The 23829-nt window shown below is 52.0% G+C and overlaps 1 protein-coding gene across 3 annotated transcripts in view; it reads right to left on the reverse strand.

Annotated features, from left to right (window-relative positions):
• Positions 1-23829, reverse strand: part of LOC138453204 (adhesion G-protein coupled receptor F1-like) — a 926758-nt gene that overhangs the window by 419599 nt on the left and 483330 nt on the right. For all 3 annotated transcript variants that reach the window (XM_069605833.1, XM_069605832.1, XM_069605834.1), the window contains exon 8: positions 9378-9523. In XM_069605833.1, coding sequence (XP_069461934.1) covers positions 9378-9523 — 146 coding nt within the window. The remainder of the gene's footprint in view (positions 1-9377; positions 9524-23829) is intronic.

Raw genomic sequence — 23829 nt, forward strand, 5'->3', positions numbered from 1 at the left:
TGCCATATCTGTGCAGAGGGCAGAGAAGGCCTGCAAAACAGCAGCCATATGGTCTGCTCCTGGATCCATCTCAGTATGACAGGGTAGGGCTCCTTAATCTGTGAGGATCAGGTCCAACTCTGGCAACCCCAGTCGAGTATGATCACCGGGGTCTCCTTTCACAGGAAGACTTTCCGCTCCAGAGCACAGCCTGTAGAGAGCAATAAGGCAACTGTCAGGCTACGGGCTCAGGTGAAAAGGCAGGAGAAACAGCAGAGATAAAAGGAGGGAAAAGACACATACATTAAATTACATACCCATTCAGTAGCCATATACTGATAAGTAACACCTTACTCAGACAGTACCCAACTCCTACCTGTTTTGATGAAGATGAAGACAATTAACCTACTTGACGAGCTCCGGCCAGGAAGTCCAGAGAGTCAAGGTGGCCCAGAAAGGAAAGCGTCAGGGAAGAGTTCCAACAAGGTCTTTTGCACCACAAGGATACCCATATGGCACAAGGGCGCAATCTAGGGAGAATGAAGGTAGTCCATTTCCCACAGGAGAAAGGTCCACAAAAAAGAGTCTGAGCCCACGGCCAAAAAACGATGTAAACAAAAACCAAGAAAATCCAAGTTCAAATCAAACAAGTCCAGGGGTAAAAAAAACAAGAAAACAAAGGCAATCCAGGGTGAGGAAATATATGAGAATCCTTAGTGCAGACAGGTGAAGAATCCGTGAAGGGCAAAGCAGAGCAGTCCCAGCCAACCGGGATGAGGAGAGAACAGTCTAAGGAGAAAAGCAGAGTTTGGGGGAATCCGGGAGATCCGTCAGGGGAATTGATGCACCAGAAGCAGACAAGGGCATATCAGAATCGAAGTCCAAGTAAGCAGAAGTCAAGGAGGTCAGGACGGCGGGAAAAGACAAACAGAACAAAAAGCACAGAAAGCTGCTTGCATTCGCAGAATGCAATATTTAAGGAGCACCGCCCGGCAGGTTTCAATTGCTTATGTACAAGCAGTTTCCGGGTCATGTCGGTGAACCGAACACTGGACAAGTCATGTGAGTGAAGTCCCGGGATTCCTGGGACATGTAAGTTCATGGCAAATGGCATACCGTGCATTGCCCTAAATGCCAGGCCAGATGCCTTTGTTGGGGTAGCTTGGCACGGAGGGCACGGGAGGCAATCAGGGGCGAGTGGACCATGACATCCACTGACCCTTTTAGCATGCTCTGTGCATTGTGTCTGACAAAGCTCTGCTGGACAATTGCCAACAGGTGGGCTACCTTGTCCCAAATATCGGACTCCCAATTTCCCCAAAGAGCAGCAAGTAGCACGTCCTTCATGTCTACAGAGTTTGGAAAAAGCAAGGCAATGCTCTTCCAGAAAATGTGGGCTATTAAACAATATTTGAAACGTTTTGGAGGAGGTGCTATCAAATCAGCAATTGTTGTGTTTTGTAGGAAGGTGATAGCCAAAGTAAGAAACACATAGAAATCTGGAGACATATAAGTACAAAACATTGGTGGAACCTGCCAAAATGATTTGTTATGACACGCTTCTAGAACTACCATGGCATACCTCTTCTATATGTGTATGATCCAACAGTGTGTCCTATTTTTTTTCTGAATTAAAATGTGGTGCTGCTACAAAAAATGTGTGTGTGTAAAAGGAACAAGTTACTTACCTGTAACTGTTGTTCTCCAGCATGGGTGTGGCATGGATTCACATGCTCATGAATTTTCCATGTCGTCAGGCTGGGAATCCTCGGTAAAAGAAAAAATCTGTTTCAGTTTTGTTTCTGAACTGTCTTTCTCCTAATAACCAATCACTGGTCTCTGGGTCATACTGCCACCAGCCAATGACTGCCCTCTACCTAAGCCCCTCCTCTGGCAGTCATCTTCAGATTTGGTTGCATGTACAGTGGCAGTAGGACCAAGGGAAGAGCCACAGAGGGGTAGGCGGGAGGGTTCTCATGTGAATCCATGCCAGACCCATGCTGGAGAATAACAGTTACAGGTAAGTAACTTGTTCCTTCTCCAGCATGGGGTCTGGCATGGATTCACATGCTCATGAATACAAGAATACATAGCAGTACGGGAGGTGGCAAGGCTCAACATTAAGCATTTCAACAACTCAACATTAAGCATCTCTTACCTCCTCACCATTCTTACCTTCAAGCGAACAGGTTACACAGCACTGCTTGGCCGACTCTTTGGCTCCCTGGAAACCCGGTCAACGCAGTAGAATCTCGTGAAGGTGTGCGTCGACCTCCACGTAGTAGCCCTGCAGATGTCCAGCAGGGGCACACCAGACAGGAACGCCGTAGTAGCAGCGCTCACTCTGGTCGAATGGGCTCTTGGACGGCCAGGCAACGGCCGGTTTGCCAACCGGTGACAGTGCATGATGCAGCCGGAGCGCCATCTGGAAATGGAAGCCTTGGAGAGGGCCTACCCTTGGTTCACAGGGCCAAAGTTCACAAACAGCTGTGATGTCTTCTGAAAACTCTTTGTGCGGTCCACATAGAACTTCAGCGCTCTAGCCACATCCGGCGAGTGCAAAGTCCTCTCAGCCGGTGACGAAGGCAACGGGAAGAAAACAGGCAACACCAAGGGCTTGTTGAGATGGAAGTCTGACGGCACCTTGGGCATGAAGGAGGGGTGCGTCCTCAGCACTACCCTCGTCTCATGGAATGTCAGGTACGGGGGCTTACAGGAGAGGGCCTGGATCTCTCCCACTCGTCGTGTGGAGGTGGTAGCCACAAGAAACGAGGCTCGAATGGCGGACCCATGAGCCTGGTCAGCACCACGTCGAACTCCCACGCCAGGGCCGGCTCCTTCACCGGTGGGAACGAGCGGAACTGTCCTTTCATGAACTCCTTCACCAGGTGGTGGGCCCACAACGATGACCGCCCCGCAGTTCTGGTGTACGGGAGATAGCCGCCAGATGAATTTTGATGGAGGCATGTGCCAGTCCCCCCTTGGCCAGCGACAGCAAATACAGCAGCACTTGAGGGGCCGTAATCTGTAATGGGATGATCTTCTGTGCACAGGACCAGACGGAGAGCCTGTTCCATTTATGTCCATAGCACTGGAGAGTCTAGGAAGCCCTTGCAGTCCGGCGGGATATCATAATCTCCGAACTTTAATGCTGCAGGGGCCAGGCCTGCAGGTTCAGCGATCGAGGGTCGTGATGCGGGATCGTGCCTCCATCCCTGGCGAGAAAATCCGCGTCTGTCGACAGCTTGACTGGAGGGGGCGCTGACATGTCCAGAAGGTCCGGGAACCATATCTGTCATGACCACGCCGGTGCGACGAGGATCATTCTGCACCTCGACCGCCTGAGTTGACTGATGAGTCGCAGAAGCAACAGCAACGGTGGGAATGCACAGAGGAACAGGCCGTCCCAGGGGAAGGAGAAAGCATACCCCATGCTCCCCGGCTGGGGAAACCTGCTGGCGAACCTTCGGTGCTTGGTGTTCGTCGCCGTCGCAAACCGGTCGATCTGAGGATTGCCCCATCGTCGAAACAGTAGATCCACTTGATCCTGCCGCAGCTCCCACTCATGGCAAGATCGCAGCTCCCTGCTGAGTGAGTCAGCGACGGTGTTCTTCACTCCTGCCAGGTGAAACGGTACCAGGAACATCCCTTGGGTGACGGCCCAGTGCCACAGATCTTGCACTTCCTTGGAGAGAGCCGGGGATCTGGTGCCCCCTGCATCCGGATGTAGAACATTGTGGTGGTGTTGTCGGTGAAGACTCGTACCACCATGCCCTTGAGGGACGGAAGGAAGGACCTGAGAGCCCAGAATGCGGCCCAGAGCTCCCGGACGTTGATGTGCAGCTCCCTCTCCTCTGGGAGCCAAAGGACTCTTGCGTGGAGATCTCTGGTGTGCGCGGCCCATCCCTCCAGGGAGGCATCTGTTGTCACAGTTTCCTGATGTGCTGGGGTCTGGAAGTCCATGCCCGCCGTGAGATGCACGCGGCTGCCCCGCCACCGGATCGCTTGTCGGAAAGTCTCATTGAAGGTGGTCTTGTCCTCGAAGCTTCCAGCCACTTGTATCCAACGGGCGTCGAGGAACTCCTGCAGCGGCCGCATCCGCAACCTGCACAGCCGTACAAGGTATATGCATGACGACATCATGCCGAGCAGGGACTTGATGGACCTCACCCTGGCAACTTCCATGGTCAACAACCGTTGTGCCATGCCCAGGATGGCCTTTATCCTCTCCTTCGACGGTGAAACCAGCTGCGCCACTGTGTTGAGCCTGGCTCCCAGGAACAGGGCGTCCTGCGATGGCACCAAGCAGGACTTTGCATAGTTTATCAAGAACCCCAGTTCCGTGAGCAGGCGGAGGGTCCTCGCTGTGTGGTTGACGGCGAGTTCCCTTGACTTTGCTCGAATGAGCCAATCGTCCAGATAGGGGTAGACGTGGATCCCCTGCAGGCCCAGCCGCGCCACCACCGGTGCCAGGCACTTGGTGAAGACCCTTGGCACCGACTTCAAACCGAAGGGCAGTGCCTTGAACTGATAGTGCCTCCCTAGGACCACGAAGCGCAGACATTTTCGATGTGGGGATGTGGAAGTATGCATCCTCCAGGTCCAGTGACGACAAGAAAGTCCCCTTCTTCCAGCTGTCCCAGCACGTGCTGAAGGTTGACCATCCGGAATTTCTGGGATGTTATGTATTTGTTGAGGCAGCAGAGATCTAGGAGGGGCCGCCAGCCACTGGTCTTCTTTCGGATGAGGAAGTACAGCGAGTACACTCCGGAGCCCCGGAGCCTCTTCGGGACGAGCTCTATCACGCCCTTTTCCAGCATTGCTCGTACCTCCAGAAGTAGCTGTGGAATGTGGTTTTGTTTCCTGGCTACCAGAGGAAAGTGGGGACACTTCCTTTGGAACTCCAGAGTGTGTCCATGGGCCAGGGCATCCAGCACCCAACGGTTAGTGGAGATGCATTTCCACACGCCACCGAAGTTCGTATGCCAGCCTCCCACCGGGGTGCTCGGGTGGGGGCCCGACGTCCCGGCTGGTTCAGTCCTGCTTCACCTAGGCCTTGCCACCTTGGGCCCCTTTGCGATGACAACGATGTCCACCGGCCTTGCTGTCGCCCCTGTAGGCTTCCTGCAATGAAGAACAACTGCGTGACGGTAAGACAAAGAGCTGCCGCCGAATCCTTTGGAGGCACCTTGAGACTTGCCTCTGGAGGTCCGAAAGGACGGCCGTCGTTGATGGAGCGTGCCCAAGGCACGGGCCGTCTCGGTGTCCGCCTTGATGGCCTGCAGTGACCTGTCCGCTGCCTTGCCGAACAGGTTGTTCCCGTCAAACGGCATGTCCAGTACCCTGGTCTGTACGTCCTGATGGATATCGGTGGCCCTGAGCCAACTGAGCCGGCGAAGGCAAAAGCCATTGCCCATCGGCGAAAACCGGTGTTAGCGATGTACGTGGCTACCGTGATGGCGTGTTCAGAAGCCACCTCGCCCTCCTGCAGTGGAAGTGGAAGTCGATGTCACCCCTGCATTTCTTCTTGGCCGCCGCGAAGACTACTTAGTGCAGGGACGGCTGGGCCCTGAAGCACATAGGAGTGGAATCTGGGACCCGGTACTTTGTCTTGTACCGGTCTCTCTTCGCAGGGGCCGTGAACTGGTTCTTCAGAAGGGACAGTCCCTCGTCCCAGGTGTCGTCCAACAGCAGAACCGAGAGTACGGTCTTCCTCTTGGCCTCTCGTTGTTGATAAAGGAATCCCTCCTTCTTCTGCTCTTTGGGGCATAGTTGGAAGAGTTCCGAGGCCCTGGCGATCATGGCGTGAAACGAGCCAGTTCCGTCGGGAGGGGCAGCCTGGGGAGGGGGCGATGGGAGATCCATTCAGTCGTTGCTGCCGTCATCCGTCCCCGTCGTCGCCGTCTCAGTCTCTATCTCATTCCTCAGTGGAGGGGATGGAGGTGAAAGATGGAAGGGTGGGGGCGGATGGACTCGCCTGTGCTTGTTCGAAGGGCTCCCCGACGGTCCAGGCGCCGCTGGATCGTCCACCGGAGGAAAGGGCAACCTTGTTCTTATTTCTGTGCACAGGGTGTGTAGCGCCATCAAGATGTCTTCCAACCTGTTCGGCGGTGGTGGCATCGGTTGCGACGGGAGCCTCAATAGAGGCGTGGTGTCCTACGGTACCTCGTCAACCTGCCGTTCTTTGTCGGCTCCACTCTCGCTCTCCACGTCCGCCTCGTTGGGATCCTTCCTGCAGGCCCTGACCTCGTCGAACCTCTTGTCCAGGACTGACTTGATGACAGACAGCTCTTCCTTGGAGGCGGTATCTGAGTCCGCTAGGACTACCGCGTCCTCCCTCCTTCTCGGCCTGGGTCTTCACAGAGGTCTTTTCTATCGGTTGGAAAGACGATTCCCTCCGGGATGGCAGGGAAACTCTAGGCCTGGAGGTCGTCTCCAATGGGGTCGCCTCCGCGGGCTTCGCAAGGGGCGCCACGACTCCCTCAATCAAGGCATTAGCCGGGTTAATCCAGGCCTTCGCGACCTTAGGCGCGTCTGAGGCCTTCACCGTGGGGGGAGGGTCTCTGCCTCGCTCCCCCTTGACTTTCTCCATCGGTACCGGCCGAGGCTTCTCCCGAAGCTTACCCGGGTTCTCTGACTTCCTTTTCACCGAGCCTGAGCGTTGGCTCGTGGTTGACGGCATCGGTGATGTTGCGCCCAGCCTGGCAGCCGAGGATCCCGAACCAACGGCGCTCCCGGTGCCCGCGGACTTGCAGTGCTTTGCCTTCTGTTGGGTCCCGTCATCGAATGGCCCTCAAAGGTCTTGGAAGACGGCTCAGACTTCTTCTTCTCACCTGCTGCCAGGCTCTTCGCCTCCAGCCAGTCAGCGAGTCATTTATGACGGTCCTTCATGGTCTGGACGGACATGTTCTTGCAGAACGCACAGTCCTCCTCCACATGCAACTTGTCGGAGTGCAGGCAGTAGAGGCACCGGGAGTGCTCATCCTCCTTGAAGACGTTTTGTAGTCCACATCCTGGACAGATCCTAAACAGCTTGGATCCAACGGGCGTCGAGTTCACTTTGTCCTGAGCCATGTCCACGCGGGGTAGGCATCAAAGATCATCCGGAATCCTCCAAGAAGTGAAATTCGTCGAAAATCGCCCTTCAGGGGCATAGAAAATTCTGAAACGGGTCCCCGTTAATCGGAAGATGAATCGGTGGAGCTTGACGCTTGATTTGACCGAAAAAATAAGAGTAAACTCTTTGAAAAAACGCAACACGCAGTAAAAGCTCGAGAGCTAAGCACGAAGACTCCCAACACTTGAACGTGCAGTAAAAATCTGAAGATGGCTGCCAGAGGAGGGGGGCTTAGGTAGAGGGCAGTTATTGGCAGGGGGCAGTATGACCCAGAGACCAGTGATTGGTTATTAGTAGAAAGACAGTTCAGAAACTAAACTGAAACTGATTTTGTCTTTTACCGAGGATTCCCAGCCTGACGACAGGGAATATTCATGAGCATGTGAATCCATGCCAGACCCATGCTGGAGAAATGTGTGTATAAAAAGTCATCAATGAATTCTATAATAGCACACCAGTACAAACTTTGAAATGGTTTAATATGTTTTTGATCTGTTATATTATTGGTCATGCCCCTCTGATTTACCAACACAAAATGCCACAGCTATTGAATAGAGAGATATTGGGGGGAATGGAACGACAAAACATTGAATTTCCTCATAAAAGAAGGATGGCATTCCAATATTTCTGAAGTAAAGAATATGCCTAGTTGTGGATCTGTATATAATATAAATGAAGCTGTTCTCACAAATGTATGTTTATGTGACATGTAGTGTCGGTGTTCTTCCTAGGGGCGTGGCAGGTTTTGTTAGGACCTGGTCTGCTAGGCAAACAAATGTTGAAATACTGGTTTACTTTAAATGTGGTGCTATTGAGAGAGAAATGCCTCTACAAATGTTCTGTCCTATTGCTAATAACTTGCGTCATAGATGGTTAGTACTTATTTTGAGGGAAAGTGGAGTTATAACTGTAATATCTGCTTCAGGTTTCCAAGAAAGATAGATGCAATTTGTTACAACACAATATTTGCATTGAACATGGGCACTAAAAGGGAAAAACATACTGACAGAGAAGATATGTACTAATAGGAAATGGGTGAAAATCAAACAAAACATTAATGGGTTTAAATAGTATAAAGTTAAGTAAATTATAAATCATAATCATGTAAAGAGGAATTGCTCTATTGGAAAATATGTAAAATAGGATTCCAAATGATTTTTACGGTTTTTCCATTTTTATTTTTAAGGAAAGCATTTATGTATTTATTGTTTTTAGTATATAACAGCCCATTAGGCTTTTTATACATCTTCACAACAAATTTTAAAATATACAAATCCAGAAATCCCAAATACTTTTACAAATTCAATACATACATACAAATCAATCTCTAGACCTCTTTAAAATACACATTCCAATTAAATAAATCATCCATCACACGTTTGATCAAATCCCAAAATGTCATCATATGGTAAATTAAATTTAAATTGTTGCCCCATAGAAGCTACACCATCATTCAGCAGAAGTATCTGACCCAGCACTGAGCAATCTGCCATACATAAGAATGTGCTGTCTGTGAATCTTAACCACGCTCGCGTTCCAACAACAGTTGTTTCATAGTTTCAATTTCCTGACCGCCACACAGTCTGCATGTACGATGGAGTCTGTGTAACCCAGGTCAGGCACCTATGACTTCTAGTGAGCTCAGAGTAGTACATTTGAGCTTCATATACGTATGTGCAATCCAGTTGTAAGGATGTCCTTTAGATATAGAGATAATTTTTAGGTTACCTGGTGGTGTGTAATATATTCACAGCTCAGCGACAAGCTAGCAACATTAGTGATAGTTTGCTCTTCTTTTAGATCGTACACTGAAGTCCTCATAATAAATGTAAATCTTGTCACGGTCAGATCAAGGATATCAGAGTGTAGGGGACACACCGTTTAGTGGACTAATTTATGAAAATAAGTAAATAAGTAGTGCTAGTACGCCTTAAGAGAGGCCAGATGCATAATGCTCAATAGCGTGTCAGGTTCGGAGTTCACGGTTTCCAGTATGAGCTTAAATTGTGCAATCTTAAGGAGCTCCAGATGTTATGCAGCTTGAGTTTGAGATATATGTATTCTGCAATTTTTAAGACATTTATACATTGTTTTGAAAGTTTTAAATAGATGTATGATGTTTCAGGAATACTGGTTCCAGATATACGTGACCTTTAAGGATCCACTGTATCATGTATGTTTCTTTGGATCTATTCTATTTGCATCCAGCATACAATATGATGAAGTGACAACATGGCAGACAACATGGCCACCAACATGATATGATAGTACCTGGTATTACCTTCTTTATCCGTCACATTAAAGGAGTCTTCTTCTACACCATATTTGGGTCTTAAAGCCATAACCACTTTCAAATTTGCAGTTTTGACCTCCGGCAGAGAGATATCATCACCACTGATTTCAAAGCCTACAATAATGCTTCCTTTCCTAATGTCAGAGTGAAGAAAGAAAGCATTTCATTGGTATGGTAGTCTCATAAAAAAACATTCCATTTTAGAGCATGCAACAAATTACTCTATTTTTAAACACCATTGTAGCCGCTCATTCAGTAGTTTGTTTCTCAACAACTGAGAATAATTTACTTGTATGGGGTCAGTTTTGTGTGGAATTGTCACCACTCTCTTTGAACATGTTTTTCATTTTGCCATCAACTTTGGTCCAGGCTGCAAATCAGTGAGAGAGCTAGGGTGGGGGTAGGAGCGTAGGCTGCCCCCTGTGTAATCCCTTTAGATGTCCCGGTGCACCCACCCAGGCCCAGTCTTTAATATGCCTCCCAAGGGCACTTTAATTGCTAAATGTAAAGAAGCATGCAGTTAAAGCACAGCTAGATTTGATACAACATTGTTTCAACTATACCCAGCATGTGACCCCAGACCCTGACCTGAGCATGTTGCTAAACACAGATTAGTGACGAAAACCCAGGCCTCACACTCATTGTGCTCCTTACAGAGAGAGACAGACTCAGTTCTACAGTAGGTATTTTGGGCATCATTACAAGTTGGGTGGTGTGGTGAAAAACAACAATAATGCGACAGTAATTCTGTTACCGCCGCATTACTACTGCATTACTGCATCGCTAACTACGAGTTTGGAGGTAAGTTAGAGGAAAAACCTCCAGCGAGAAGCTGGAGGTAGATCCTCTACTTTACTGCCAAATCTCGAAGAAATCTGCGGAAATACCGCCAGTGGTAATTCCACCAGTGGCAATTCCACCAAAAATGCCCATGGAGTCCTATGGACACCAATTTATGGGGATTAACATCACCTATAACCACTTGCAATCCAGCTGTAAATCTGCTGGACCAAGTGGCAGTAACAGTAATTCCATTTGGTGATATTCCAGCAGATTTACCGCTGGAATACCGCTAAACCTGTAATGTGGCTCTTCGTTTCCTGAAGAGTTGGGTTGTCGATGTCTTTGATGTTTAGGTGATTGAGTGCAACTGCTGTTTTTTTCCTTTGCACATGTGGTCAGTGGCACCTGAGTGTTTGACCACACATTGCAGCTATAACCCTATGATAGGAAAGCATTAATGATAAATTATACACAGTCATCCTGCGGTGTCCTGGAGTAAGGATTTCCCAATGCGTTGAATCTTGCGAGCAGAAGACTGCTCTTTGCTTATTCCTGCTTGAGTGAACCCTCCAGCTTGAATCAGAAGCTAAGTGCCCTTCCTGATGTCAGTTGATAGACACCAGATTGCACAACATGGAGACAAACTGAAGAGCCAGTGTCAGAAGCCAGTTCTCTATTCTCCAAAGCCACTATCAGGGCCCTAAGTGAATCAAGGAGATTTCTGGAAAGAGAAGTGTTAGTGCCTCTGAAACAGAACCAGTCACAGGTCAAACCCTGTCAGATGGCTGACTGACTCTGCCCCGGCCCTGTTGGCCACTCTGAGATGCCAACATGTTGGAAGTCTTCTGATTTCCCTAGAGGCCCAATAGCCCACCGCAATGCAGTAACAAGGTAACTGCTCAGAAGGTGAGTGTTCCTGAAAAGGTGTGAATCCTGTCAGGTTTTACACAGCCTTGCACCAGTTGTTACTTTGGGTATAATTAAATTGTAGGGGGAAAGCACCTATTTTTACAGCGCTTAAATGGGACCGGTCAAGACGTTCTATAGTAAATTGTGGTGATTGTATAATTCAAATTGGTTTCTTGTTTATGTCAGATTACCCCAAGATAGGCATAAACAAGTTTGAGAAAGGAAATTTAGACTGACCACTTACTAGAGTGACCACTCCTGCTCCTTATCTTAAAATATTAAAAGGACAACTATCCAAATCATGTGATCACTGCTCATTGTCTGCTGAAAGAAAGGCATGGTATCGAAATAAGACAGACACTAGTGACCACAGTTCAAGAGTGCTAATTTAACTTTCACAAGGGGTGAAACATGCCTATCTAAAATTAATCTACAGATGGGAGCAAGCTACAGCCATCGAATAATAATAATGCAGTCCGAGTGGAGTATTGTCAAAAGAAAAGGGCCTATACTAAAAAAACCTATTGCCAATCCTTACTGCTACTTTACAAAGAGTGTGGGTAATGTTCATGAAAAAGAAATAAGTGCTCACAAAATGATAAGTCAGGATGTTCGGGCCATTGGCCTCTCTTCCCCACTTTTTCAGCATGCAGCAAGGCTGTTCACTCGAGCCAAGTACACACCCTCAGCCGGGCTCAGATCCCTTTTTAGATATTGTGGATCCCCTTCTTCCGGGTTAAGATCCCTCTATTTTCAACTTTCAAAAATATTCCTTCTCGGGCGACTCACGGTTACCCCCATCTCTCTCAGCCGGGCTCAGATCCCTTCTTCACATTCAATTAGCGTCCCTTAGCCAGGCTTTGACCAATTACAGTTCACTTTATACTTATCAAAGACTTTCAAATGTACACAGGGTTTAGCTTGACCCATCGTAGGACCACTTCGAAACAAAGTTCCTTTCTTACAATGCAGTTGCCATTCAGTTGGATACCTAATAGAGACCTTTGAATGAGCACCCGACTAACCGGTTGGGCTGCTTCTACTTGCCCAGCTTTTTTGCAGGAGCCAAGGACAGTACCACGGTGTCAATCGCTCCTCCCGGCCTGGGTTATTGACACAGGAGCGCCCGCATACTTTTGATGCACAGCGTACGCTTGCTCAGCTTCAGTTCGTAGCCTTAGGCTTCTCCCTTGCCAAGACTTGAAAAAGTAACGGTTTCTAGAGGTCAAGGGTACTTCCCTCCTTGCAACTTTCTCTGGTCTTGCCGCCTTTCTCCTCGTGTTAAATCGCCACCTGGGAACTGCTGCTTCTTCATGTGCTTTTCCTTGCTCCAAGTGTGCTTTTGTGCTCCGCCTTTTATCCGTGTGGGGAAGTGTGATGGGAGTCAGGTGTGTGTGATGATTAGTAATTGCCTGACCAGGGTGTTGGGACATGGTCAGTTATACTGCTCTGGTGTTAGTCGGTTGTCACTCACAATGAACTGTCTCTGAGAAAGTGGCTGTGTCAGGAAAGGGGGGGTTGAGCTTCCAGGTATCCTACTGGCTAGGATGAGGAAAATGGGTTACAGGAAAGGGGATACCGCGTCTCACCCTTCGTTGTCCCACTTCCACTCCACGAAGACCCCTCATCCAGGTGATCCTCCAACACTCGTCCATTCCCCAGGAACTGGATCCAATAGCGATGGCCGTGTCTTGGCCTCATGGATGACAGATCCCTGGGGACTAGCATGTGAGACACCTTCAGGTTTCTCAAACTGCCCCACCTGTATTCCTGTCCAGAATCACCCGACTCTCACTCATTGTGTCCTTGTTGAAGTGTATTTTGGGGAAACTAACATCTGTCCCCGAAGACACAGGGATATATTTACAAAAGAAAATATTGGATGACTGAGGGTTTCTGCACTGACAAGTGTAATTCGTGGCATTGAATTGCAGCAGTGGGAGCCAAAATGACTGCTTAAAACATTCAGGATGCTCTGCTGAGTCAATGGGGTCAGGGTCTGGAGAGATGATTTGGTTTTATTGTAGGTGGAGGTATGGTGCTGCCTCAAAGAAGCACATGATACACAGACAGTGCAGGAGATAGGGATTATGACTGGGGCATTAGCAGAGCTTTTAAAGGGGAAGTTCTCTCAGGAATTGTATTGGCCCAATTGATCGGGCATGTATTTATGAGCATATATCGATCTGAAAAAAAATTCCAATGCATCTTTCCTCTGGTATTCTCACATTTACACATGCAAAACCCACCGCTCGGAAATTGCCACCTTGTGCTAATCTTATCCATTGATACATCGCACTAAGGTCAAGGGCCCTTGCAGCAGTAAATCAGATCACCCACCCCTCAAGTTGACATCATTAGGCGCTTACGTCGCTTGTCACAATGCCAGGGTATGTTTCATTTGAATGTCTTCTGTACGCAATGTATTGATGTGTCTCCATGCAAATGTCAAGCCGCCTCTTTCCTTGATAAATATCAACAAACCCTTTCTGATCAGACAACATTGGAGTTTCTGCTGCCGTAGTGTCCATTTATTTCATGACTCCATGACTTCTTTTTGCTGTGTTCAGCCATCTACCAAGTACAGAGTACTGAGAACAGGTACTTGCACTACCTCAAATGAATTCACTGTGTTAGCGCCTTATATTTAAAACTTTTAAATATAATTTACAAATGACTACTAAAACATTGAAAATTTTACATTTACAAGACTTACATTTTACATGTGCTAATACGAAATTTCAAATGTTAGGCCTAATCCTTTTGTCTTTGCATTATGGGTATTTGGAAAATGTCTGTCTCTTTTCTTAATTTAATTCACATTGCATTTTAAACTAAAACCTCATTGCTGTACTTTAGCCAAATCACTATTTTCTTTTACTTGTTCACCCACAGTCAATACTCAAGAATTATGGCAACAATTCAGCCCTACCTATACGAGCCAGAGTGTACAGTAGAGGACATGCTTGTGAGAGACAGAAGGTGAAAAGATGGGCAATCTACTGTAAGTAGTGATGAACAATGACAGGATCCTGATCCTATTCGCATGGAAGACATTTCCACTTGGTGTACCTGCCTTCGATGTGAGGTAATGGCAACTTTTGTGGAGAACTGCTGTTGCAGCGAGGACTCGAGCTGCTTGGCCTACGCAGCTGAAGAAGAACCTCCACCGCTATGCGTTACCCAGCTGCATGACTTCAGGACAGCCTGCCTTACACGATCCGTCTTCAGAATGATGATGGTCCTGATGCATGAATTTAGGCAACAGTTTGACCTTGTTCTCCAAGCAATAAGTGTGTTTTGTGTTTTTCATATTTTTTAAGGTTTATGTTGTTCTCCTACTAAATTGTGACTGTTATAGGTGAAAGGTGATAAAATGTTCAAATATTAGAAAAAAGGTATAATTCTTACTTCAAGATAAACTATTCAACATTGTTTTTAACGACATTGCATTACAATAACTTTTCCTTTAAAGATAACAAAAATTTAACTATGTTCCTATATTTTATTGTTCGAAAGGGCAAACTCATTTCTAGATCACCCTTACTTAAAAAGAATTGTACTGTCAGTACTTAACTCACAAAGGTATGTTTTTCACACATATAAATCCCTTGAATTTTACATGATATTCCAAATAATATAAACGCAAATATGGAATACATTCAACAAAACTTTTTCTGTATTTGTTACGCGATGGTACATGCTTGTGGCCTATCGAGCGTTCACGGATTCATAGAAGTCTCGGATTCGGCGTACATTGAGTAATAAGTGCCTGTGTGGTTAGAGCCATTTGTGAACAATTTCCTAGTGACTGTGGAAACTACACAGGATTTATGCAGACCTTACCTCATCTATAGCAGTATCATTCGTAGTTGGTATATTCCATTAACCTTTCCTTTCAAAAAGTAGCATTTGACCAAATAATGTAACTTTCAATCAAAAATATATGTACAAAATAATTGTGCAATGTATTCTTCACAATTATTTCAATTTAATATGTGTTTCATCCATTCATTCATCAATGTGGTAATATGACAATTTAATAAAAGTAATTTCTAAGTCACCAACACCTCCAAGTATAATTTTCAAAAATGTATGCCATACATCTACATTAATAAACTTTCCTGTTACTGAAATCAATCGTTTTAAAATATCATTCATGCTATATCACAATTTAATTTAATTGTTATCCCTTCTCAATGAACTCATTTCATCAAAACCTTGATGGTTTTTATTTTATTTTTTGGGCCAGCAGGTCCAACACAGTGCAAGTGAATGTACAACTGAACGTGTTCTAGCATTTATCGACAATTGTCCGCCTAGGATCTGTTGTCTCCATACTCTGTCTCCTTTGATGAGTTTCTGAGCCTTTCACAATCACCTCGTCCACATCCATCCCCCTTCCAATATCAATGGCAGTTGTCATCTGTGACCGTGCGCTCACAACAGGGGCTGGGTGGATGAGAACGCACAAGGTGCCGAATAAACTGTACACCTCAAAGGGGTCTTTAGCATGGGCATCATTGTCCACATGGCCACCCCAGACCCGGTGTCTCCATACTCCCCTTTCAAGAACCGGGTCCCTGCAATCAATCAACATATCTCTGTGTCCTTTGCCAATGTGCCGGGCCTATTGCGCTCGCCTCATCTACAACCAATTCCGACCCTCCAGTATCAATGGCAGTTGTCACCTGTGACCGTGCGCTCGCAAGGGGGCTAAGTGAATGAAAATGCACAAGTCGCAGAATACCATTTCCAAGTCAAAGGAATCTTGCCTCTAGGGTCTATTGTCCACATGGCCACTGCAGACCCAGTGTCTCCAGACTCCCCTATGAAGAACCCAGTCCCTGCAATCAACATATCTATGCGTCCTTTGCTAAGGTGCCGGGCCTATTGCGCTAGCTACATCCGCATTCATGCCCCGCCCGTATCAATGGCAGTCCTCACTTGGGGCCATGCGCTGAAAATGGGGTGGATGGATGTGAACAGACAAGGAGCGGAATACCATGTACAACTCAAAGGAGTCTCAAATGTATGGGAACAGTTGGACACCTTCTCCCTGGTTGACGCCCCCTTCGCAGCATGCCATTGGAATGACATGTGAAGAGCCACAATTGAGAACCCATGCATGAATCCTTGCAATATTCCTGTACCAAGTAGAGTATATGAGAGACAATATGCACCCAGGCAACCATTTAGAGTGTACCCACAAGTTGACATAGTGGATGAATACTACCAAGAAGGATGCCCTTTATCGAGCTGTCGAGATGCAGCCATGGACAGAATAGATGTACGATAAAACCAAGTCTGAAGACAGCAAAAGAAGGTCATAAACAAGATATAAGAACCTATGCTGAAACAATATGAAAATACTTAAGAATGATGATGTAACTGAAGCACCAAGAGACACATGTACCCTCCGATACAGTAATCACGAACATAAAGAAGAATGAAGTGACTCACTGGTCAATAACTGTAAATACGCCATAACGCAAGATAGAAAGAACATATAGAAGCTTGCTTATGAGAGGTACATAGGTACATATTCAACGTTTAGGATGACAATTAGAAAAAGATGGACGATGGCTTATATCAATCAACCAGTTACCTCAAAAATACACACCCAGGATCCTGAAGTGAAAAGACGATGAGGAGGTTGTTTTTCCCTTGCAAAATAGAGGAGTACATTGGCCTTGGACTAAGGTTGCTATTTCGAGAGAAGAAGGCAAAGTACGAAGGTAGTCCAACTAGCAGACCATGTGTGAAAAACATATTTCCCAAGATTAGGTTGAACAAGGACATTTATGGATGCCAAGTATTGAACAATTAAAAGTGTATAAAGTTTATATGGGATAGAGTGAGCAAGTTTCTAAAGGCAAAGATGAACTACTGCACCCAGTATAATTGAATCAAATAGTGATAAATACACTCGAAATGGACACATTTGTGGTCTCTTAACACGTGAAGAAGGGCTCGCAAACAAGGGATATTCATTTGGCGTGAAACTAAGATAATGATGTGCCTACACTCCCTGTTCTGAGACAGTGCAGACTGGCAAGGTCAATCTTCAAACAGAGGACACTGGCATAAGGCCTACCGATGAGAGAGAGTAGACTTATTGGGAAAACAAGTGGATGCATCTCCAAGCACCTGGGTTTTGTTTCTATCTACGTGCTGCTAGCAACCCGAAAGGCCAAGGCTCGATTTGGGTTGCCAACCAATCAGAAATGCCTGCCATGCACTTATACATACAATGTTGCAAAATATTATTCTGCTGCCATATTCTCTGTTATAATCAGTTTTATACGTATTTAGAAGCAGCTCAGGGTGTGTCCTACAGACAAGGAACCGCCAATGAGACTAATACTCACGCATTCTATATGTAGAGATGCTCCCCTAATCCAATCCCGCCCCCCAATAGGTTTTTGTAGTATGCCACGTAGGATGATGTCATAGATGAGGCATCTAGCATTATATAAACTAACTATAATCAAGAAAACATTTTGATCCTGCGTGAAGCAATTTGATGAATGACAATTAACCGTGCTTTCCTTCATTGAGATAAAAGCAGTATTTTACCATCTTCTTTGAGTCTGTCCGGTTATTTGGTCTGAGACATTTTATTGGTAATTCCATCTAGAACAAAGATGCTTCAAGGTGCTATAGCACATTTGGTAGCAAAGCAGATGGTTCAGGTCTAGTCGACCTACAGCCAAGCCTCAGATTCCCGGATTCTTAACGATCCCGCCACGAGCTAGTTGATCGCAGGTTTTCCCCACACGGAGCGCTGCGTAAAGAATCACGTGATCAATATATGGCCGACAGGTCCCTCTATGTAGAAATTCCTGTCTGGTCCCCGCAGGTGCACCTCACACAAAAGGCGAATTGATCAATTGTGCACGAGTCTATGCCGAGAGACTTGGAGGCCGATTCATGGAATAATTAGCGCGGCGCAAGTGGCCAAAAACGTGCGAATGGAAGTGGAATAGCGAAAATCGCAGTGCAAGTGCAAAAATCGCACGAAAAGCAGCGCACATCGATTCATGGAAGGCCGTACGCGAGAAAACCATCGGATGTGCGATAATAAAGTGCGCGGCGCACGTTAGCGCACAGGCCATCTAACTGCGTGCGCCAGGTCACAGCGAAAATCGCACAGGCCACAGCGAAAATCGCACATAGCGCGGCGCACGCAACAAAAGTAGGCGGAACACGGGGCGTAACACTCGGAATGGGGAACAACTTGCCAAAATGTGGGCGTCACGGGGGAAGTACAGGGTACAAGTGCGCAGAACGCCCACACGCTCGCCTACAACACGCATTCATGGAATAGAATAGGGCAAAAAAGCGCACGCTCAAACCAGCGCACAGGCACAAACACGACCGCCACAAGAAAGCAGGCGGTAGTGTCTCTGCGCCTGTAAGAAATGTGCGCCAAAAGGTGCGGGCAAAAAAGCACCTATATACTGCCATGATGAATGTCCCATACTGTGGCCCTCCAGGACAAATGACGTGCAAAGGGGTACCCACAAACACGGACACCCGCTGACAAAAAATACATGTGCGTGTATACCGGGGTGCGTGGGAAGTCTCACACGCGAATTGGCAGGGCATGTGAATTCCAGGGGTTTGCGGGAAGTTCCACACGCGATTTGTCAGGGTACGTGGATTACAGGGGTGCGTGGGAAGTTCCACACGCGATTTGGCCGTGTACGTGGATTCCAGGGGTGCGCGGGAAGTTCCACACGCGATTTGGCCGGGTACGTGGATTACAGGGGTGCGCGGGAAGTACCACACGCGATTTGGGCGGGTACGTGGATTTCAGGGGTGCGCGGGAAGTTCCACACGCGATTTGTCAGGGTACATGGATTTCAGGGGTGCGCGGGAAGTTCCACACGCGATTTGGCCGAGTACGTGGATTTCAGGGGTGCGCGGGAAGTCCCACACGCCATTTGGCCGTGTACGTGGATTTCAGGCGTGCGCGGGAAGTACCACACGCGATTTGGCCGGGTACGTGGATTTCAGGGGTGAGCGCGAAGTTCCACACGCGATTTGTCAGGGTACGTGGATTTCAGGGGTGCGCGGGAAGTTCCACACGCGATTTGGCCGTGTACGTGGATTTCAGGGGTGCACGGGAAGTCCCACACGCGATTTGGCCGGGTACGTGGATTTCAGGGGTGCGCGGGAAGTTCCACACGCGATTTGTCAGGGTACGTGGATTTCAGTTGTGCGCGGGAAATTCTACACGCGATTTGGCTGTGTGCTCCCAGGTATTCCCTGTACACCCTCCACGGCACCTGCAGGCAGCACACACCACAGGGGACTACCCTGCACACCTGCTCATGTCACCCAGCACCCCCACCCCCCAGCATCCAGGGGCACCCTCCACCAGGCCCCCACTCATGTCTCCCACCACCCCCACCCCCCAGCCACCATGGGCAGCCCCCACCAGGCCCCCACTCATGTCTCCCACCCACCCCCACCCCCCAGCCACCATGGGCTGCCCCCACCAGGCCCCCACTCATGTCCCCTATCACCCCCACCCCCCAGCAGTGCAGGGGCATCCTCCACCAGGCCCCCACTCATGTTCCCCTGCACCCCCACCCCCCAGCAGTGCAGGGGCACCCTCCACCAGGCCCCCACTCATGTCCCCCTGCACCCCCACCCCCCAGCATCCAGGGGCACCCTCCACCAGGCCCCCACTCATGGCCCCTATCACCCCCACCCCCCGCCACCAGGGGCAGCCTCCACCAGGCCCCCACCCATGTCTCCCACCACCCCAACCCCCCAGCCACCATGGGCACCCTCCACCAGGCCCCCACTCATGTCTCCCACCACCCCCACCCCCAGCAGTGCAGGGGCACCCTCCACCAGGCCCCCACTCATGTCTCCCACCCACCCCCACCCCCCGGCCACCATGGGCAGCCTCCACCAGGCCCCCACTCATGTCTCCCACCGCCCCCACCCCCCAGCAGTGCAGGGGCAGCCTCCACCAGGCCCCCACTCATGTCCCCTATCAACCCCACCCCCCAGCAGTGCAGGGGCACCCTCCACCAGGCCCCCACTCATGGCCCCTATCACCCGCCCCCCCCACCACCAGGGGCAGCCTCCACCAGGCCCCCACCCATGTCTCCCACCACCCCCACCCCCCAGCCACCATGGGCAGCCCCCACCAGGCCCCCACTCATGTCCCCTATCACCCCCTCCACCCAGCCACCAGGGGCAGCCTCCACCAGGCACCCACTCATGTCTACCACCACCCCCACCCCCAGCCACCAGGGGCAGCCCCCACCAGGCCCCCACTCATGTCTCCCACCCACCCCCCAGCCACCATGGGCAGCACCCACCAGGCCCCCACCCATGTCTCCCACCCACCCCCACCCCCCAGCCACCATGGGCACCCTCCACCAGGCCCCCACTCATGTCTCCCACCACCCCACCCCCCAGCAGTGCAGGGGCAGCCTCCACCAGGCCCCCACTCATGTCTCCCACCACCCCCACCCCCCAGCCACCAGGGGGACCCTCCACCAGGCCCCCACTCATGTCTCCCACCACCCCCACCCCCCAGCCACCAAGGGCACCCTCCACCAGGCCACCACTCATGTCTCCCACCACCCCCACCCCCCAGCAGTGCAGGGGCAGCCTCCACCAGGCCCCCACTCATGTCCCCTATCACCCCCACCCCCCAGCAGTGCAGGGGCACCATCCACCAGGCCCCCACTCATGTCTCCCACCACCCCCACCCCCCAGCAGTGCAGGGGCACCCTCCACCAGGCCTCCACTCATGTCTCCCACCACCCCCACCCCCCGCCACCAGGGGCAGCCTCCACCAGGCCCCCACCCATGTCTCCCACCACCCCCACCCCCCAGCCACCATGGGCAGCCCCCACCAGGCCCCCACTCATGTCCCCTATCACCCCCACCCCCAAGCCACCAGGGGCAGCCTCCACCAGGCACCCACTCATGTCTACCACCACCCCCACCCCCCAGCCACCAGGGGCAGCCCCCACCAGGCCCCCTCTCATGTCTCCCACCCACCCCCACCCCCCAGCCACCATGGGCAGCCCCCACCAGGCCCCCACTCATGTCTCCCACCCACCCCCACCCCCCAGCCACCATGGGCACCCTCCACCAGGCCCCCACTCATGTCTCCCACCACCCCCACCCCCCAGCAGTACAGGGGCAGCCTCCACCAGGCCCCCAATCATGTCTCCCACCACCCCCACCACCCAGCCACCAGGGGCACCCTCCACCAGGCCCCACTCATGTCTCACACCACCCCCACCCCCCAGCCACCAGGGGCACCCTCCACCAGGTCACCACTCATGTCTCCCACCACCCCCACCCCCCAGCAGTGCAGGGGCAGCCTCCGCCAGGCCCCCACTCATGTCCCCTATTACCCCCACCCCCCAGCAGTGCAGGGGCAGCCTCCACCAGGCCCCCACTCATGTCTCCCACCACCCCCACCCCCCAGCCACCAGGGGCACCCTCCACCAGGCCCCCACTCATGTCTCCCACCACCCCCACCCCCCAGCCACCAGGGCCCCCACTGATGTCCCCAATCACCCCCACCCCCAGCAGTGCAGGGGCACCCTCCACCAGGCCCCCACTCATGTCTCCCACTCACCCCCCAGCCACCATGGGCAGCCCCCACCAGGCCCCCCTCATGTCTCCCACCCACCCCCACCCCCCAGCCACCAGAGGCAGCCTCCACCAGGCCCCCACTCATGTCTCCCACCACCCCCACCCCCCAGCCACCAGGGGCACCCTCCACCAGGCCCCCACTCATGTCTCCCACCACCCCCACCCCCCAGCCACCAGGGGCACCCTCCACCAGGCCCCCACTCATGTCTCCCACCACCCCCTCCCCCCAGCAGTGCAGGGGCACCCTCCACCAGGCCCCCACTCATGTCTCCCACCACCCCCCCCCCCCAGCAGTGCAGGGGCAGCCTCCACCAGGCCCCCACTCATGTCTCCCACCACCCCCACCCCCCAGCAGTGCAGGGGCACCCTCCACCAGGCCCCCACTCATGTCTCCCACCACCCTCACCCCCAGCCACCAGGGGCACCCTCCACCAGGCCCCCACTCAGGTCTCCCACCCACCCCCACCCCCCAGCCACCATGGGCAGCCTCCACAAGGCCCCCACTCATGTCTCCCACCACCCCCACCCCCCAGCAGTGCAGGGGCAGCCTCCACCAGGCCCCCACTCATGTCTCCCACCACCCCCACCCCCCAGCCACCAGGGGCTCCCTCCACCAGGCCCCCACTCATGTCTCCCACCACCCCCACCCCCCAGCAGTGCAGGGGCAGCCTCCACCAGGCCCCCACTCATGTCTCCCACCACCCCCACCCCCCAGCCACCAGGGGCACCCTCCACCAAGCCACCACTCATGTCTCCCACCCACCCCCACCCCCCAGCCACCATGGGCAGCCCCCACCAGGCCCCCACTCATGTCCCCTATCACCCCCACCCCCCAGCAGTGCAGGGGCACCCTCCACCAGGCCCCCACTCATGTCTCCCACCACCCCCACCCCCCAGCAGTGCAGGGGCAGCCTCCACCAGGCCCCCACTCATGTCTACCACCACCCCCACCCCCCAGCAGTGCAGGGGCACCCTCCACCAGGCCCCCACTCATGTCTCCCACCACGCCCACCCCCCAGCGACCAGGGGCACCCTCCACCAGGCCCCCACTCATGTCTCCCACCCACCCCACCCCCCAGCCACCATGGGCATCCTCCACCAGGCCCCCACTCATGTCTCCCACCACCCCCACCCCCCAGCAGTGCAGGGGCAGCCTCCACCAGGCCCCCACTCATGTCTCCCACCACCCCCACCCCCCAGCCACCAGGGGCACCCTCCACCAGGCCCCCACTCATGTCACCCCCACCCCCCAGCAGTGCAGGGGCAGCCTCCACCAGGCCCCCACTCATGTCTCCCACCACCCCCACCCCCCAGCCACCAGGGGCACCCTCCACCAGGCCCCCACTCATGTCTCCCACCACCCCCACCCCCAGCCACCAGGGGCAGCCTCCACCAGGCCCCCAATCATGTCTCCCACCACCCCCACCCCCCAGCCACCAGGGGCACCCTCCACCAGGCCCCCACTCATGTCTCCCACCACCCCCACCCCCCAGCCACCAGGGGCACCCTCCACCAGGCCCCCACTCATGTCTCCCACCACCCCCACCCCCCAGCCACCAGGGGCACCCTCCACCAGGCCACCACTCATGTCTCCCACCACCCCCACCCCCCAGCAGTGCAGGGGCAGCCTCCACCAGGCCCCCACTCATGTCCCCTATCACCCCCACCCCCCAGCAGTGCAGGGGCACCCTCCACCAGGCCCCCACTCATGTCTCCCACCACCCCACCCCCCAGCAGTGCAGGGGCAGCCTCCACCAGGCCCCCACTCATGTCTCCCACCACCCCCACCCCCCAGCAGTGCAGGGGCACCCTCCACCAGGCCCCCACTCATGTCTCCCACCACCCCCACCCCCCAGCCACCAGGGGCACCCTCCACCAGGCCCCCACTCATGTCTCCCACCCACCCCCACCCCCCAGCCACCATGGGCAGCCTCCACCAGGCCCCCACTCATGTCTCCCACCACCCCCACCCCCCAGCAGTGCAGGGGCAGCCTCCACCAGGCCCCCACTCATGTCTCCCACCACCCCCACCCCCCAGCCACCAGGGGCACCCTCCACCAGGCCCCCACTCATGTCTCCCACCACCCCCACCCCCCAGCAGTGCAGG

This window comes from Ambystoma mexicanum, chromosome 4p, assembly GCF_040938575.1.
Source record: "Ambystoma mexicanum isolate Mex_15411 chromosome 4p, UKY_AmexF1_1, whole genome shotgun sequence".
NCBI classification, from domain to species: Eukaryota; Metazoa; Chordata; class Amphibia; order Caudata; family Ambystomatidae; genus Ambystoma; species Ambystoma mexicanum.